This window comes from Acanthaster planci, linkage group LG01, assembly GCF_054643075.1.
Source record: "Acanthaster planci isolate LZ-2023a linkage group LG01, COTS_SCS, whole genome shotgun sequence".
Lineage (NCBI taxonomy): Eukaryota > Metazoa > Echinodermata > Asteroidea > Valvatida > Acanthasteridae > Acanthaster > Acanthaster planci.
In genome coordinates, this window is record NC_141777.1 from 13,466,753 (window position 1) to 13,486,868 (window position 20,116).

Sequence of the window (20,116 nt, forward strand, 5' to 3'; positions counted from 1 at the left end):
TAGTTTTCATAGAGGACTCACACTTATAGAGTGACTTTTTCACTCTTTTTGCCTTCAGAGAATGGATCCCCATTTCGGGTTTTCCTGGAGTGGACCACACTCGTTGGTTAGCATGATTCACCCATTTGTAAGTAGCGCTAATGTTAATAAATGTTTAGGAATTTATTCGAATGAAATTCCCCGACTGAAACTTGGGACTCGATATTGTACACTGTATTCGAGTAAAATTCACATCTGGAATCACTTTCCATTGACACTTTACAGTTTCTAATGACATTATGTCTTGTTCACTCATAATTTAGAGGGGTTTTTACCCTAGTCTAGTCCTTAAGTTCGCTCTTTTGTAATTATTAGATGGTTTGTCCCACTGTTAGTGTAACCTGAGGTGAAGGCGAGGGTGCTGTATCATCCTCTGTGCTTCTGGCTTTTATGTTTAAACTGATATTATGCAATGAAACGTACGTAAAATAATAGAACGGCAATAAAATTAATGTGAAACAAACTCTAAAGACAAAATGATGAAAACCCAATCTCAAAAAGAGTGAATGCTTTATGGAACCACTCCAGACAGGGTGAGAACCACTCCAAAAAAATGAAATTTCTACTCTTCCGGGGAGCCATTATAAGGGACAACTTGCAAAGAGTTGTCCGCCACATGGCTTCACTTTTGGAGTGATATTTCACTGTTTGGGAGTGGTTCTCGCTCTTTTGGAATGAATTTAGGTCCCTGTAGGGCACTGGCCCTTGTATGAGAGTGAGTTTTTCACTCTTTGCCATTGCTGCAAAGGGAGTAAAACAGAAAATGGGAAAACTGGAGCATTTATAAGTAAATGCGAGATGGATAAGAAAGACATGTCAAAATGGAGATTAATACAATTACAAGTACATGTATAGAAGTTTACGATTTGGTCGTCGTGTACATTGGCGTGCAAAATTCTTCGCTCGGTCTCACATTGATATTTTCCCCTCAATTTTTCAGTTGAAATAAAGCAATTTGGCCAGGAAATATCTCACACGTATTTTGAGTCATTATTTTATCAGTGTACATGTACATACAGTATTATGTACATGTACATATCACCACCAACACACGTGCAAGAGCTCAGTTGAAAAAAATTCCCATCAGCCTGTCCCTCTTCTGCCGGTGAGGGTGCACTTCAACTCCGACGGTGAAAATGTTATTCAGGCATATCGCCATATCGGCAGCAAAGACGGCGCTTTACTATCTTTGGTCTGCAGCAGTACGCCCGTACCGTCCGTGCACGTCTGCCCAACCGGATGTACTGTATATATACCTGCCGGCGCGGCACGACCGGCGTATTTGATTTGAATCACTTCCACCTAATTTCTGTTTTTAAATCTCCATGGTGTTATACTCATAGTGCTGGGACACACCCTGGATCTCATGCCTATGATACAGACAATCTGTCGTTTTTTAACTGTCAACAATGGCTCCTAAACGGAGAAATCTTGTGAAACACACATCAAACGGTGAGGCTAGCAACGGCAACTCCACGGCCGTGACGGTGCGCAGGAAAGGCACCGGCTTACGCACACATGTAGCTACATGTACATCTCCCCCTCTTGTCTCGACAGTGGCGAGAGAGAACGCGGGTTTGAAGAGCCCATGTACTACTGGCAATGGCAGGTACATGTACCCTAAGTAATTTTAAGCTTGGGTATCTTTGCCTTGACCCTGCTTATTATAACTTAAGCATGTGCCTTTTTAACATGATTACCGCTAGCGATACCACTACCAGCGGTGTTTACCGTTTAGGCTACGCCCGAACAACTGTAGTGCCGCAGTTGACTAGCCCCACTAGTGTGGCACGGATCACTCCCGATTTATCCTTAAGGATAGATCGGGAGTGAGAATCCGTGCCACACTAGTGGGGCTAGAAGTTGACCAATTTCTATAGAAATTTTCTCAACCTCATCCAAGTTTATTCATCTTACATATGACACAATTCATCTAAAATATTACACTTCTTCTGTGACATGACACTGTAAACAATACGACTTTAGCATTGGCACTAGACCTGTAAACAGGGCCCAACGAATACTCTTCTGTCGTATACATGTACGATGGAGGAGTATTCATTGGGCCCTGTTTACGGGTCTAGCAATTGCACATGCTGGACGCATGCACAATGGACCTCTGTGCTGTAGTTGGGCCGGCCAATATAGCACTCTAGTTGGGATGGGCCCAACTATAGTTGGGACATAACAGCAGTAGGCCTATATCATCATCTCATAATGCTCAGTCCTAGCATGCCGGTAGATGGTCCGAAGCCCATGACAGTGTACGAGTAGCCCGGCCTTATTTTGTGACTTAACGTGCGTGATGTATAGTCGCCAGGTCCCTTACATGTATTTCACCACTTAATGTGAAAACCAATGAGATTTGACAATAGGTGGCACACTTAAGGACCTGGGTATTATGTGGTCTCGCATGTTACTAGGCCTACATGTACTGTGATAACCGACCAGACTTATTGACAAAAGGTGGCAAAATTAGGGACCTGACGACTACCCAAAACGTCATGTGTATTTATACATAGGGAAGACCTACCTGTAATGATTTATGTACACATGCACGTATGTATGTACATGTACAGTATGTCATGTATTGTGTGCGCAGTTACATGTACATGTTGACTTTATGCTCCACAGGTCAAAACCACTGTCATGGAAGATGGCTGTCAAGACGTCAGCGTTGTGCTGTGTGTGCGTATATATTCTGGTACCAGTGTTAGCCCCTATCGTACCTTTCATAACTAAGCAGTTTCTTTACCTTTGCCTGGGTGAGTGACAAGTAATTAATTTTTATATTTCAGTGGATTGAAGTAAAGTCGAAAGAGGGATTGAAATTTAGGCAGTGGATATTTACATGTAGCGGTTTGCTGCAAACACAACCAGGCCTGAACGATATTTTGCTGGGCACATGCGTAACACTTAACTTTTTTTTTTTTTTGCTCTAGAAATTCTTGCCGTGACAAGTCTTGGTCTGGTTTTGCACCAACATAGTCGTTGTGAATGCATATTCATTAGATTGGATCAGACCATTTTACAATTTAAGACTTTTTCCCCTTAAAAATTCCACCAGAGCCATGATTCAGAAAAAAAAAAGGAAAAGGCTCTTCTGTCAGTCTGTGTAATTAAATTTTGTGTCAGTTTAACAATAATAAAGGAAGAAAAGTCTCAGTTTGGGGGATAACTGAACAAAAACGATAAGGGGGAAGTGGGGATGCAACCCGGTGGGGGGGGGCATAACATGTCATCTGAAGACATGCTTGCTATTCACTGGACCAACAATTAACCCCAACAGTCCCAAATCCTCCAATTTCAATACGATTTGACATACACCCTTGGGGGTTAGGGTTAAATGTGCTGTCCAATGATTGGAGTAATTAGACATGACTGGAGCATCAGCTAATCAGATCTGGACAACGTCTTGCCAAGTTATTATGGTACATCAGACTGAGGAGCGATAATTTTGAGTTGTTCACTGAGCATGTTGAGAGGGTTTATCTAGGCATGGGCAAAAAAAACAATTTGGGAGTAAAGTTTGGGAAAGTGTGAAATGGGAAACAAAAAAGAAGTGTACATGTAGTTTTAATTTAGTGCATACAGGTTCAACCAGCATGACCAGGGTGCAACTACATTGAGAACCCTTTAATTAAAGTGTCAGTTATTCCTTTGGAAATGAATGCCACTTGACCTGTCTGGCTGTTGTTATTTTTAACCAATTACATTTACATGTAGCTGCACCCTGAATCAGAACAAACGAAGAGCTCCCCTCCCCCCCAAAAATTCCTACCCTGTTTTCATATGCCACGTACACAAACACGCAGGCATATAATGGCTGTTTCAAAGCAATGAAGGGAATCCATGCAGTGATGACTGGAATGTTTCTGTGCAGCCCGATGGTTGGACTGGTATTACATGTACGTACTAAGTACATACCGTACATGTTGGTCAGATCTTACACTACATACAATGTGCTCGTACATACATGTATGTCAAATCTTCAGGCACTCTACTTGTGCTTGTACTTGCCTGAGGTTTGTCTCATAAGACTACTTTACTGTAACAGTTCTCAGAGCCACAGCTATGACCAAGCTGGTACACACTGGTGTACATGTACATGTACATGTATGTGCCAAACGTGTACATGTATTTCTGAGTGGCTACTTCAATTTAAATTAGAAGGCGTTTGTGTTAGTAGTAACTCACCTTTAACAACCCACCGTTTTTGTGTTTCTTACCAGTCAAGAACCCCCTGTCACCTTCTTTGCAATACCCCGAGAAGCAGCACATCACAGGGGCCAGAAATGTTCACATAGGCACTATACCCCATGACGCCGGCATCCAGTTGGGCCTGTGGTAAGCTTTCCAGACATTTTAATCTGGACAGTAGTTGTTTTGATGAAGGTAGGTTTTAGCTTAGCCACATGTGCACATACAAATGTACATACAGTTGCACAGGTGTTCCAGTACTACCAACTGCTAAACGTTGCACCGGATTAAACCTTCTGTGGCTTTGTAGCAGTTTGTTTTGCCTCCTGCCTGTGTACACAGTAAGCACTGCTTTTTGCCCAGTGTTGGCCGAGAGTTCGTGAGAAATAACTAATTTACAAGTTTGCTGAGTTACTTGTAGTTCTCAAACTGAACTACATGACCACAGTGCTTGCTAACGTTGCATGGCCGGCTGACAGCAACCCACGCTCTAATCGACAAGTCACCAAATTCAACCAGCTAGCCAACTAAGCTCAGTCAAGCAATTATGGGTAGGACATTTGCACCAGCGGTTGTAAGCAGTTGAAGGGTTGGAGTCCCACTTGGATGTATGTACTGTACATGTATGTACGTATATTCTTATTGATTTTTTCTCAAAGCTCCTGGTACTGAGTAAATACAATGTACCTTCTCCATGTATAGTACGTATACATGTTGGCCTCCTTTAATATGTTGATGAAGGGCAGAACCCAGTATTTTGCTGTAATTTTCATCTCCTGAGGTAAACATTTTACATATATTTTGATTTACCCTTCTGTCTTGACAATTCAACAGTTTGGCAGTTTCCAATTATACCTTCAGCAGCAACAATGCAGTTGTGTTTTCTTTTTTTCTCTTTCCATTTTTCCTTAGGCAAATGTTACCTCGATCCCTTCAAACTGACAGTATACACCACAACAGTCAATTTGATGCAGCACTGGGAGATGGCAAACCGATAATTCTCTATCTCCATGGCAATGCAGGATCCAGGTAACAAGTGCATTGATCGAAAGTACCACAAATTGCTATTTTATGGGGTGCTTTTTTTTCTGTGATCATTGGTGCAGGAGAGTGGGTCCGTACTCAGAAAAGTGTATGCACCGGCAAAGACCACTCTCATTTTGGCTCCAGTTAGCATGGACAGCCAAAATGTGTGGAAGAATCACCCTTCTGTTGATGTTTTATCAGGGTTCCTGTGGCCTGGAAAAGTCATGGAATTTTTGAAAAATGACAAAAGTCATGGAAAAGTCGTGGAAGTTTTCCAACACTGTGTGTGATTTCTATCATCAGAAATAAGTGCATAAAATGCATGAATCTATTTGCTACATTAAAGTCCAAATGGTTCAAGAAATTGCATTATTGGGTCGTAAATTTTCATAATTTGGTCATGGAAAGTCATGGAATTCAATTGTCCTTTGCCGGCACCCTGTTTTATGTATCCCAAGTTCGCTGAAAATGTACAGTTGTCCTTGAAAAGGGTTGTTTTTTCATGTAGTATTTAGTTGTCCATCTATTATTAGCTGGTGTTCTGACAGCAGCGTGGGATTTCGAACACTCTGTGAATGATTATTTTACTTTTGTACTGACCGTCAACTATAGTTTTAGCAGCCACTTGCTGGTGACTGACCGTGACATACAGAAGAGCTGACCATGCATGTAACACAGCTGTGCTGTTGTCAAGTACTTTCCATACCAGGCTTACTGCTAAATGTTGAACTGTTTAGGTGTGAAATGGTGTGGAAACCCCAGACATTGGCTGGTAAATGTACGTAAGATTACAAAATAAGTTAAAGGCTGCAGACTATCAGAGTGTCGTAAGAATTACCATTTGAGAAGAAAAGTTACTTGGCTGAGTATTTCCAAGTGTTATACTTACATGTGTGTCCTAAAAATGTAGCAACAAATAAGACTGCATAGAGTATCCTCAGATGACTCGATGGTGTCTGCACTGCGTGCTACATGTATGTACAAGTTCTCACTTGACAGGATTCTCATAGTCATGGAAAATTCTGAAAAATCCTGGGAAAAACAGTTGTCCTTGAAAGTGAAATTGATACTAAATTTGGATGAGGGGTCAAATTGGCAGTCTCTGACTGACAGTTGCATGTTGATGACGCGTGCATTGGCCATTTCCCTGCTGTCAAGGCCTCATGGTCAACAGTTCATTGCCCCTGGAATGAGTTCCTGAGGTCTTCAATGCGTGCTGTGTATGTACACTTGACATCACAATGGATTTACTCACAGTACTTGACTGTATGCACATTAAACTGCATTGAAAAAGAAAGTATTTTCTCTGATGTTGACATTAGTTTGATATGGTTTGAGCAGTTACTTGGTGACAGAGGATCGGCTATACATGTATACAGCTTTCAGTGTGATTTGAACTGGCTCAAATCGACGTCACGTTAAAAAGGCTGAAATACATTGCATTTATTGCAGTCTTTTATGTTAACACTGCTTATCAGTGCTTAACAGGGCTACAACCTTTGGCATACTGTACATGTACAATGTATGTTACTTTGCATGTTTGTTCAAACACATAGTAGTCAAAAGAGATTTTTGCTCCACAAAATAAACTGCTCCATTTTCGTTTCCTTAAAAACAACTTATAAGATGTACTTGTATTCCCACCGTCTGAAATCATTCCAATTTCACCGAGTAATGGTTCCAAAAAGTTTCATCCCTGTTTTGGATTTTGGGAAAGTGTTGTTTTGCTAATTCTGAGAATACCTCTTGCCCCTCCAGAGCTGCAGATCATCGTCTGCTGTTGTACAGACTTTTGACAGGAATGGACTTCCACGTCGTGGCCTTAGACTACCGAGGTACGTGCATTGGGATACAAAACTGACTTTTGTATTTACAGCCATCCAGGGTTATAAGGTTTTTTGTTTACAGAAACTGATCATGTTGGTTACTGTCCTGAAGGCAGTGATGTCGGTAAGCAGCCAACATCAACAGATAGCAAGGTCCTGTCTCTATAATGTACATATATTTCATGTTTGGTTATTTTATTTGCCAACTTAAGTTAGTTTGTATTCCACGTTATACCCCCAAAAGGGAATGGTGTCAGTCTGTTACCATGGCAACCCATTTAAAACTCTGATATAGAGGGACACTTTGAACTTAGAAACAGCACTAGAGTTTGTACATATGTCAGCTTACCGGTTCGGCCAACATGTGATAGAACAGTATGTATCATTGTGAACATTCCTTCCAATATGAAAGTCAGTGTACTAATGGAATTATCATGTGAAGTTAAGTCAGATCATATGGGTTTTTGTACGCAAGTAAAACCCTATCCAAAAATAATTGGCTTATGAACCAAATGTCGTTGAAGGCACTGTTGCTATTGGACGAAAATTGTACTGGGTGCGCAAAATATCTGGATTTAATCTGTATGTAAGCAATGAAAACCTTCGACAAGTGGCACAAAGTTTGTTTTCAAAGGAGGAGATATTATACCAGAAATAATTGGGGGAGACAGAAAGTGACTTGGTGCCAATCTATTGTATTTGACTCACTCCAAGAAAAGGTGATAGAAGTCCCACTATACTGTCCTGTTTGATGACCCACTGAAAGCAGATGTGAATGTCAATATTTGGTACTTGTCAGAACTACTGTGACATCTGTGATCGCACGTTTAATGAACAAAAATGTTCGAAAGGAACATGTACATGTAGGTCACCAGGAGGTTAGTCCTCCAAGCTTGAGTCTGTATCACACTCAACTTTTTCAAAGCGTGCTCTTTCTATTTGTGTTACAGTGAACTAAGTAATGTGGGGGAAAGAAGTCATAACTCCATTAACCCTAACCGCCCAGGGTTGCTGGCCCTAACCTTTGTGCACAGAGGCTGTTGGACTTTGTTTTTCTGAGGTATGCCAAACCCATGCAAAAGCCAGCTATTATGGGCCTACCAGACCTATCCCCACAGAATTAAACACTTTACTACTGGTTAATTCTGTGTGGTTGGGGAAGGTTAGGGTTAAGGAATGGGCTGTTGAGCTCTGCGGTATGCCAAACGAGTCACATGGAAGCTTACATGTACATTGTGGGCTTTTCAGCCATACAGGAGTTGTTTTTGTGACATTTTCCTCTTTTTTAGAGTGGGCCACAAATATCTTGACAGACCACACATGTACATTAACTTTGTCTACAGCCGCCTACATTTTTTGAGGGGGGACCTCCTGCAAACCATCACCATGGCTACTAGTCCATGTACACACATGGCATGTGGTGATTTGTAAAATCTTAATGTGAGATAAAGCGATAGCCAGTTATTTGTACCGTGACCGTTCTCATTATTGTCTCTTTATTCTTTTGCCGGTTTCTTCCCCCAGGTTTTGGTGATTCCAGTGGCTGGCCTACGGCAGAGGGAGTGGTGAATGATGCTGAGTCTGCCTACAGATGGGTGGAGGAGAGAAGCAAGGATGCGCCCATCTATGTCTGGGGGCACTCCATGGGTAGTGGGTAGGAGCCTCATTGTCTCTCAACAAATGTGACAAATGAGCTGAAAGTTGGAACTTCCGAAAATTGAAATATTGGTATTTTTGGATTAAGCAGAAAAAACTTTCCAATGTTGTATACCTAATATGGTAAAAGTATGCTAAAAATGTGACAAAATTACATGCACGCATGTACATGTATTACACGTTTGTATGGAGTTCACGGCCAAGTAGAATGGGTGATACACAGACTAGTAATAGGTCCTGGTCGAAGAGAGCAGTTACCAAAATGAAATTGGGAGGACGTCCAGATTTAGGAGGAAAAGGCCACTGGTCAGGGTTACAGTTGAGTCATTCTTGAGTAATTTCCGTTGTCGGTCACTTCAAGGCAAGTCAAGCACACTTTGGGCCATTCCCTGCCAAGTAGTTTAGAGCTTAGCAGGAGAATGATTCGTTCAGATTTGGATGAAACTGAAGCCAAAAAACTAAGACATATGAAAAACAGCAGTTGGGTAATTCCAGAAATAATTAGGGCTCCAAAAGTGTGACATTTTCGTGTCCCATCATGCATCATGCCTTATATTTTGACATGGAAATATCACCAGAATTGATTTCAAACTATTACTATTTGTTTGGCAGGTAAATTTGCATTAATTTACCACTTTTGGAAATTAGAAAATGTGTTCTGAACTTAAAAAATCATATGTGAGATGTGACAGTGACACGAAAAAAAAAAATGGCCCCCTAATTTCTGGAATTACCCAGTTACAGAGTTGTGACAGAGTGGAACACATAATAGAGGGATCCCAATACGATGCTTTTAGCGTCGATCTGCGCACCTCCGCGTTTGAAAACGAGGCTGGATGTGTCAGCTTCAATTCCTAATACGATCAGATGATTGAAAGTAAAAAGTCAAGATACAAAATACATAAAGGTATGTTAAATTCAGATTTTTCAGGCTGCAGATTTTTGTTGCAGAGTCTTTCACAATGACTCGACACGTGAAATCAAAAGAAAAAAAATGGCAATTTACCGCGAACTAACGTACCTGCGATGGGTGTGTATCTTGTGCAGTGGGCGTGGTTTAAACTGAAGTGGTATCACACTTACGAACCGGATACTGCATGTACTATGTCGACTCCGCGGGCGCGCGCAAGTTCAACACAGAGAGCCTCGGTTTCGATTCGGATATGCGGAGACGGCGCTAATGTGAAATCCATCTATTGGGTACACACAGAGTGCGTTCAACACACGTTGTTCACTGATAGGCAAATGGCCTATGTACATTGCGTCCCTCCATGCATTAGGGTATACATGGAGCTTTAAGATGACCCCTTTTAAAAATGATTGTGATCTTTATCCTCAGGATTGGAAGTGCAATGGTGAAAAGACTGTGCAAATCAGGTATGAAGGAAACAATCCTTGATTCCATTGCCTTCTAAATGTCAAGTTTTGCAGTTGCTAGTGTATATTGTGTAGTTGCATTCCATTATGTTCCGATTTTTGGATTGGAACAAGAGAAAGGACCCTCTTGCAATCTTCATGCTGAAAGTAGTGAAAGCTTCATGCTTGGAGCAAGGAAATAAAAACTTTATAAAAGAATCTTTAATATTTTGATTGAAATAAACATATATGTATGTTGTGATGAAGTTTGATAGTTTCTTAAAAGGTCAGTATGGTAGATACAGTTTATTACTTGCATTTGAGAGGAGTTTATAAAAATTTATAAAAATTGCACCTTCTCTTGGTCCAGTTCGGGGCTCATACACTGTGCTTACACACATACACTGTACGTGTACTTTAAGTGACTCTGTCCACACAGAGACAGATGTCACATTAAGGGACGACTGCTATGTGAAACCGTGCTTCCACTTTTTGAAAAAGGAGTGGGTTATGACTTTTATTTTGAGTTTTGACTGAATAAAATCGCATTCATGCCTCAAGCTTAAGAATTCATAATGACAAACGTGAGCGTGGTACCCCTGCTGTAATGTCTCCTTTATGTAGTTGTATTGACTTGAAGGATAAGCATTCTTGCTTATGTTCTTGAATCGTAATCTTTATGTGGAGATCCATGTACATGTAGTGATTTGCTTTTCTTCAGATATCATTCATGTAACTTGGTACCATAACGTCATCTTGCAGGCTTGTGCCCACACGGTGTAATCTTAGAGTCTCCCTACAACAGCATGCATGATGCCATGATCAACCACCCCTTCACCATGGTAAGCAGTCTTGAACCCTGTACAGACTGGTGGGGGGGGGAATTTCGCTGCTACTCTCAAACCACTGCAAATATCAATTTCTCCTTTCAAGACTTTCTCAAGTCCCACGCAAGTTTTGATACCAAATTTGCAAAAAAGCAGACAAAGCGTGTTGATGTTACGTGGCAGTTAAGACTTTTTCCATGTGCTCGTGTATACACGGATGTGTCCTGCAAACTTATTGAAATGCATTCTTTTTTTCTATCTAGTTGTCTGTTTCCTTCTCCTTGTGAAGAATGTCATATCTAATGATCATGCCAGAGCAAACAATACATGAAACCTTTGAACAAAACATACCAAGGAATGGAAAATATGAAAAACATAAGGCATAAACATAATGTCTGATTATAATATATGCAAATTTTCTGCATGAGATATGCAAATGTAAACAAAGAAAAGCAAAGTAAACACTGGATACCTTATTTACATGTGTTTTATTTCAAGTCGGGGGAGTATTGTTTTATTTCAAATATGCATAAATTATATATACATCACTAATGAATATGCATACTGTATAATCAAAATATTAAACTTGGTATCTCTTAATTATCCATAGACATGTTGGTAATAAGTTATTCTAACTTTCGTGTCAATTGGGAATTCAATCTGCTAGATCTTAGGTAGGGTTCAAATTTAAGCATGTTGCACACTATTAAACCAACAAGTCTTTCAACGTTTATCCCTACAGCCATGGTGGGTCCTACCAGGGTTCTTGGCAATGGTCAGTAAGGCCTACGAGCAAGAGGAGGCAATGTTCAACACTCAGGAGAAGTAAGAACCTTCCCTTGTCTGGAACATTACCAATTAGGTCACAGGTGGGATTTTTTTTTTACAACTCATCATGCCCAGCTGCCAAAGACTGTCTCTGGCCCCTACTCATCGGTAATGTTGACCTTTGACAGTTGTATTTTTTTCATGACGTCTGGGTGAAGCAACACACAGAAACTTTATCTTCTGTAACTCTGCAACACCCTCCCACTGAGTGATATTTGCCTACTGCCACAGGCCACTTACTGCAGCCAGGTTTAAGTTGAAAACAGGGTCTCTCTTCATAGACTTGTGCACGCGTACTAAACAGAGTTGGGGAAATGTTTACCATTTAACCCCATCGTCCACTGGCTGGCACTGTGGCTATTTATTGCCACAGTGCACTTGCGCACACTCGTTGAAACTGTCGTTGAAAGTTATCGTAGGTTTACATCATCCTCCAGTGTTTTATGGGTCTATCTAATGAATTCCAAAATAAACCATACATGTCCTGCTGCAGATATTGTTGAGTTTAGCAGTGAGGACGTTCATGATATTATTACAGTTAGATGTTTCGTAGTCAGTAATATTGTTCCTTTTTGTTTTGTTTGCCAAATCAGTGCTGTTTCCTAAAAACAGGTTGCGTAATTCATGTGAGGAATTATTGCACAGGACACAGGCTTGGGCAAATTGGCTATAGCTTGTCGCACACTTTATGCAATATAAATGTGCAGCAAGGGGAGTTCAGGCCATTTGTGTGAAGTTTTGTGAAATCAATACATGTACATGTGTAGCTGGTGTCGTGCAGATACTTACGCTTCTGAATTGTGATAATGATCGCACACCTCCACTGCGTACGGAAGTGGGTGCTCAGTGCCCAGTTTGCAGTTTTGTCCCAGAATTCTGAATTTTCATTGCTTTTTGTTGTGTTTAGCCTCCTGGAAGTCAGCTGCCCAATTCTCATCATCCATGCAGAAGATGACTTTGTCGTCCCTTTCAAGTTGGGCAAGAGAGTGAGTGTCATGTCTGTGTGTTTCCTTTGTAGGACCAGAGACGGGGACTCAAGATCCCTCTTTTTGTTGCAGGACAGTGTGTCTTGGTTTGCTCAATCTCAGAGACATTTGACAGTTTTGCGTGGGAACTTTGCTGAATTCTCTGAACCACACAATGAAATAATTAAATTCATGAATACATTATCAGTAGTTGTTATGGGCTTATCCAGAGTATCGGAGGTCTTCGTCTGTACACTTAGTTATTGAATATGTTAATGTTAATTTGACGTAGAAGTAGAAGCTATTACTTTCTGTGATTTGCTTAAATGTACAGGTGCCTCAAGTTTAACAATATGCACATGGATATAAATATTCCTCAAGAACTCGTCACATGGGTGGTTTTAAATGGCTTATGAAACTACAGATTTTTCCAGTCTCCCTTGAAAATTTGATTCTGATTTTTATTGACGCTATTAACCTCATACTTCACAGTCACCGATCTAAATATCGTCACGCAGCCGTGTACAATACTACCAGTGTAAGTTTGTGCGTGTGTCTTATGGTGCCTTATGGGGTATTAGAACAATAAGAAGTACCCCACAGGGAACACGCACTGCCCTTGTAGGGTACTAAAATTGGTACCCCACAAGAATTTCACGAAACTGATATTCAGAATTTACCTAAAAGGAGGAATTTCGGAGGTGTACTTATCTGTCGTGCAATGAATTATTTTACATAAGTGATATTTGGTTGAAATAAGAGTGATTTGGAAGCTACGCTTCACCCACTCATTTTGTAGTACACAAGGACAAGGGAAATATCCCACAGAAATTCAAGTGTAAGCTTGTGTGAGACAGGAAAGGACAAGCAGCTGTGTTCAAACCAAACATGGCGGCAGTGCCAATCTCAGAAGGAGTAAGCCAATAAGAGACTTTGTCAAGAAGGCTGAACATTATCTAAAGTGCATGGTAGAAATAATGAAGTCTGGTTTGGTCTTTTTCTCAGCTCTATGACTACAGTGTTGAGCATCGTGACAAGTCCCTACCCATGGTGACTTTCCACTCCTTTGGGTACGACGGCTTTGGACACCGGCACATTGTGGACTCCCCGGACTTGCCCACGGTTGTCAGGTTAGCTTTGCCAGTCCCCTTCAGTGGTTAACCCTATATCTCTGTCCACTGTCTGCGCTGGAAGTTGGAAAGTCCTAGGTAGAGATCTATCGTGGTCTGGAATCCAAGTGGTTATATGTTGACCCTGCGGAATGTGGGTCTGAGTCCAGACTGGAAGATTGAGCAAGACATGTTACCAATATGTTTGTGCCCATTCTGACATAAATCGATGTCTGTGAGGGTAGAGGTGATTACTGGGATTGATTTAGACATTCACTCTTTGAAATCACAGCATCAAGGTACCGGTAAGAGCTGAGATTGTTTTGATCATTAAGAAATATTTATTATGGGCACGTGACCACCGGTTCTGGAAAATATATCCTCCACTCAGTGCATGTCATTGTTTGTACACATCAAAGTTCCAATTTTAGATGGATGCATTATGGCTTTATTGGTGGAGCAAAGGTGCTTACAACCATTTGAATGATGTAACACTGTATACACTGAAGGGGAAGGCCTTAATATCCTTCAGTGATGTCAATGCATGTAGACATTTTCTGAGTTGCGTTTAATAAGTATATATAGCATAAATAACATTTGAATATATCTAATGTTATTTTGAATAATTCCAACTCTCATGAAAGCAGGCCTATATTAACTCCACGAGTCCCCTTCATACAGTGAAATGTACACGCCTTCTTCAACAAGTCTCTGTCCACCCTGAGCTGAAATGCACCCTCACCGGCAAAACAAACACAGATGGTACTAAGTTTTCCAACCAGGTTCTTGCATGCGTTCGGCGTGCACACAAAGACCATATATTCCAGACTAAATTCGTTGCACGTACTCAGCGTGCTCCGCATCAAACATGTATAAACTTGTGCGCCTGTGCGGTGAGTGCTTACCAAACGACACTCAATATTACTTCCAAACATCCCCTCTTTTGATCTTGCTCAAAGCAGATAGCATTTCTTGTAGTCCTGAACGGCCCAAACAGGGCACTTTAGTATGACAAAGGTCCCTCACGCAAATCCTTAGTATGTGTGAGGGTGACGGTAAGGCAGATCACTGGACTGTGGATTGAGTTAGGGCCATAGAAATAAAGTAAACTTCTCCAGTACTTGATCAGGGGCCATTTTCATAGAGCTGCCTAAGCACAAAATTTGCTTAAGTGTGAAAAAACCTTGCTTAAAAAAACGAAGGTTACCAGCTCAAACTCTATCTGATTGTCATGCTAACCAAAAGACCGCTAAATACCACTCCAAAACAATATACATCACATGGAGTTTTGGCTGTTACCTGATTTATCAAGCAAGGTTTTTCGCGCTTAAGCAATATTTTGTGCTTAAGCAGCTCTATAAAATTGGCCCCTCTTTACCTGGAATTTAAGGAAAGATATTTATGTGCCATATAAAAATGCACAGTTACAAGGAAGTTATTTTTTTTCTTGTTTCATCAGGAACTTCATGAAGCAGTGCTGAAGTTGCAGCAACAGGCAGGAGGCTATCCAGGTGACTTACGCACTTACAATGCAATACATCCGTCTTCCATATGCAGGGTTTGAAGTATTTCCCATTCGCACTTGGAAATTGTCCTTCCTAGATTTTGGGCTTTCATATTTCTGTCTAAACCCTGTTAAAATTTCTGGAAAGTGATCATACAGTTAGCCAGTGTCATGCCTGAAAAAAAAGGGTCATGTTAGTCCCAATGTGAGTCAAGAAAACAGTTTTTTCCTGGACAAGGGAGGCACAGTGTGCTTTATCACATTTATTATTTTCTTTCCTTTTTATGTAGCTTTCTCATTAGGGTGCGATTTTTAGGGTTTGGATTTTGCTGTAGTGTGATTAGTTTGTAGGGATAGTGACTGGTAACACAGCTTTATCTATTCAAGGCTATATTTTTATTTGAGTTTTATCAGGGCTTTTGGTTTGGCTTCTCAGGAAATTTCAAGCATGCAGTTGTTTTTTAGCATATACAGTGTATGAGTTGAATGCACAGCAAATGCAAGGATAAGCTCAAATCAATGCAAATTTTTGAAAGTTAGAAGTTAATGTAAAAAATCGTGTATTGAAATAATTTACTTTGATGCATGTAATAAATACCTTTTTAACTAACATATTTTTATGGAAGAAGACTTAAATTGATAAAAAAAATGTAACATGTTTTTCTTCAAGGCAGTTGTCATGATTTTAGTGACTTTGCATCAGATTTTTAAGACTGCATTGGAGGATACACGTAGCCCTAATGTCATTGCTGAAATACATATGTAAATAGGTGTGCTATGAGATACAAAATATGCTTACTACTCAGAATTAACCTGGTTCACAAGTTGGCCATAATGAATTGAAGGCCGGGTTATTTTTTATTTTGGGAACCAAAGAATGAGTACAAGAATGAACTAAATGTTCATTGCAGATAATTGTGTGACACATTACATACATATCTACATGTACATATAAGACAGAACAGGAGGCCTTTTCACGCTGCAGCCTCTCAACCAGGGCTGAACTCAACCCTGGGTGAACCCACGTCCGCCCTGGGTTAAAAATGAGATTTTTCAACCTCACATTCAACCCAGCATTGCTTCACACTTGTGTCATGCAAACTTAGCTTATGGGGGGTGAGTTCAACCTGAAAGTGAGCAATGACAAGTTTCAACCAAGGTTGAAAACCTCAACCCTGGTCCAGACCTGGGTTGAGTTCAACCCAGGTTGAAGTCAGTCTCAGGGTTGGTGCAGGGTTGAAATTTTCAAGTGTGAATTGTCGCCAGTTTGCAACCCTGCATCAACCCTGAGGTTTGTCCTGTGTGAAAAGGCTTAGCTGGTCTATTGTAATGATAGTCAAGCCAGCCATGGGTCTCATCCGGTCTCACGTTACATCACAAGCTGTTTTGATCGACTGCAGTTAAGGCATTCACTTGTCTGTCAGCCAGTTACTTGCTTCTCCATCAGACTTGCAATCTGAGTTGTGATCAGCTTGTGATTTGAGCTCTGACTGACATGCCGTGATATGGACTTCAACGCTGCTCGGCATTTTAATGGGTTAGCGAGTTTGAACAGTGAAGCTAAGCTGACAATCTCTTTGATCGCTTAGTGGTCCGGATGCCCTGTTGAGACAAGTCTTTGGCTGCTTCAACAGAACAATATTGTGCATGGTGTTACCCAGTTGTAGTGTATGCTAGAGCATTCAAAAGCTATTTATTTAGCCAAAATGGTAAGGAATCATAGTCATATACGAAGATAGGTGTACTGGTATGGAAAAATGTCTGAAAAATTTAAAATTTGCAAAAGTGGCATTGTTGTGTACTGGCCGCTCAGTTTATCTCAACAAAAACAATTGGCCACCCTCTACTTGAACAAGACTCTGATGGACTGTTTTGGCGCCCTCTTGAGGTTCAACTGTTAAAATCTATACATTAAAAATATTCAAATCTAGTGCAAAACATCACACGAAAGTCATCCAGCCTGCACTTACGGTATGGGGGATACGAGCTGATCCGATACCCTAATCCTGTTTAACCCCCCTCCCCCCGAGATGCTAAGCGCAGGCCTCCCCCTCTGCTCACTTCAAGTTTTTCTTGGCTGCTTGAGATGGGTATGTGGTAACGTGATAATGATAAATGTACAGGCTATGTCCTTGTCAGTCTATTGTGGGGGCTACGGCAGTCTTCTAGTTCATAACACCAAACAAGTTTTCTCTGTAAAATGGCATGAAAGGTTGAGGGAATTGTCATATTTTTGTCCTAGAAAAGTCACTGAATTGGGACTTTAGACTTCTGTGGGTCTGGATGCCATGTGTTCTACACTGTGTGTAGCCTACACGTGTATCTTAACTCTGCCATGTGTAATGAACCTTAGGATATAAATGTAATTGAAAATGGGCCTTCATGTATACTAATGCATATGTACAATGTCTGTCTGTAATCACAAGAATAATCACTGTGTTATTATGCCATCTTCGTGCAGCTGCAGAAATGTATCCTTCAAATTGATGTACTCTATTTCTGTAATGTCACAGTGTGCCAAGTTGAATTGGTATGCCATTTCAATGCATACAACAATGCAGTTTTACACAGCCCAATAGCAGAGTCTTACACATACACGGTACTTTATACTAATTGTAAGTTACAGCTGTACTATATTCCTGAATGATTGTAGTGCTGTGTGGGATGGCAGTTTGTGCCGATATAGCTTAAATTGGTCATAAAATGAAATTCACACTGAAAGAGGTTTCTGCAAATATTTCTTTGTATCAAACGTGTAAAAATGAGGGCATTTCTCTTTTATTTGGGCAATGTGTAAGTAATTTACGGTGTCCATTCAAGTTCTTGATGCTTGCATGTGGAATTGTTTAAATACTAGTAAGTGGATTGCCCTCTTAACGGAAATAAGCTTCTTGTACCAGCCGCAAATCCGACAGTTATTCAAAAAAAACCACCAGAATTAACTACATTGAAGTACAGTATTTCGGCAATTTTAGTTAGACCTGAGGGAAACCTTTTTTGACTGAGTATCCGAACTACCATCATTATGTGTAGCAAAGAGAACCGATAACACGCCGAGAAATTGGTAAAAAATCATTTATGCCAAAGTAAATGGGATATCTCTATTCCATGAAATAAAAAACTATTGTCATCAGATCAATTTAATGGATAATTGTAAGAGTTTGCATAGTCAAAGAAGGGGTTTTATTGACATGTAATGGTCACGGTGTCTTCCTGAAAGTCTTGTAGTGTCCTGAGATGTGGCCAAAAGTTGATTATTCGTTTTGGCCTGGCAGCAAGCATGGTGTGGTTGGTTTATCATCAGACATTTTATTTTATATTGCAGTTTTATTAAGACTTGGTTTCAACAAAGAAATAAGCAGATCGTAGAGTATTTTGGTGAAAATGCTGACATTGTGAAGGTATAAACACATAAATAATGATTTGATAAAAACGGTTCTTTAACATGATATCTGTTGTGTTGTAGCTCAAATTAATTACAATAAAATTTGTTCCAATGGCATTGATCGTGTTTCTTCATGAATGCCCACTCCCAAGATTTCTCTTTCAAATTCTACGGATTTAATGTTGGAGCGCTTTGACAAATCATCTAGTTCCCATTACAAGGGACTGAAATAGAATCCCATTCTTTTGGAATTACACTTCCGTGTCTTGAGTTTCATTGTTATAGGCTTGTTCGATGTTGCATACACTTGTTTTGTTTTAATTTTGAGGCAAATGCGCGAGAAACGCTTACATAATTCGGCTAATGATACTTCGCATGCGTTTTAATTGAACATAAGAATCGGTTGTGTGTAGAGATATCACACTGTGGCTATTGGTAAAGATGCTCTCCGTCAGTGTTCCTGTCGTTGAACCAGTCGCAACCGCAGGTAGCCCCAAACGAGTGCACCCACAACTCGGTCTAGTTGGGCTCACCTGGCACTCTTGTGGGAACGGTTCCCAGGAACCCGAGAACATGCCTTCGCATACGTGTACCTTTTTCTGCACTCTCTGAACCATGAAGGTTTGTGCACTAGGTGTATCTTCGATCCCAAAGCAATTTTGCTCTTTCTGTTTTCCCCCTCTTCTATTGAAAGGATGATCTGGGTTAGTTCGGTGTGTGTTCGGGCCGCGCCGGCCCCTTTGATGTCGGAAGCTATTCTTTCTATTTCGGTCAGTGCACACGTCGCCCCAGGCGGTCTTCCTATTGGGGCATAGAAAAGTCTATTAAAGGGGCGATGTCATCCTGGACGTTCTTATATTGAAGGATTCACTTCAGCAGCACTGAGCAAGTTCGTGTTTTTGCAATGAATATCCCACGGCTATACTCTTTACCCTGGCGCTTGTTAATCGTAAAATGGGACTAATTGACCGTTTTAATTTGCTGCCCAATGTGACAAAGCCATGTCTGGGACTAGATTTGATTGCCAGGGATGAGGTAGTCTTTTTCATTACGTCCAACACTGCCGCCAAGTGCGACGTTTCTTTCCATCATCGTCAACAGATTTATGTATAAATTACGAGATCGTTTTCCCTGAAAAAAAATACCCTTTTTCCCGTCCCACGGTATCACATGGCATGTTGTATTTTCTAGTGGGCCGAAAAAGACGTGCCCGCAACAAAGCCGACCGAGTTCACGTGCGCAAGTCATCGTTGTCAACAATTTCCGTCAGTTGAAAACAAAGCAAAAAAATTGCTGGAACGCTGTTAGTTCCGATGATTGAGCCGGTATTGTTGCTGGATTTGTAGGTATTGGGGCGAATGCCTGTGGGCATGCGCCAGGGGCCACAAGAGCTGA

General features: G+C 40.8%; 1 protein-coding gene across 1 annotated transcript; it reads left to right on the forward strand.

The window, feature by feature from the left end:
- The first annotated feature begins 1,241 nt into the window (after positions 1–1,241).
- Positions 1,242–18,838, forward strand: LOC110979480 (lysophosphatidylserine lipase ABHD12-like). The gene is made up of 12 exons (XM_022235303.2): positions 1,242–1,648; positions 2,674–2,804; positions 4,272–4,386; positions 5,152–5,268; positions 7,024–7,100; positions 8,616–8,745; positions 10,087–10,124; positions 10,866–10,945; positions 11,673–11,755; positions 12,666–12,744; positions 13,729–13,853; positions 15,292–18,838. Exons 1-12 carry the CDS (start codon positions 1,449–1,451, stop codon positions 15,311–15,313), a joined length of 1,197 nt encoding a protein of 398 aa, XP_022090995.2. The 5' UTR covers positions 1,242–1,448; the 3' UTR covers positions 15,314–18,838.
- The last annotated feature ends 1,278 nt before the right edge of the window (positions 18,839–20,116 follow it).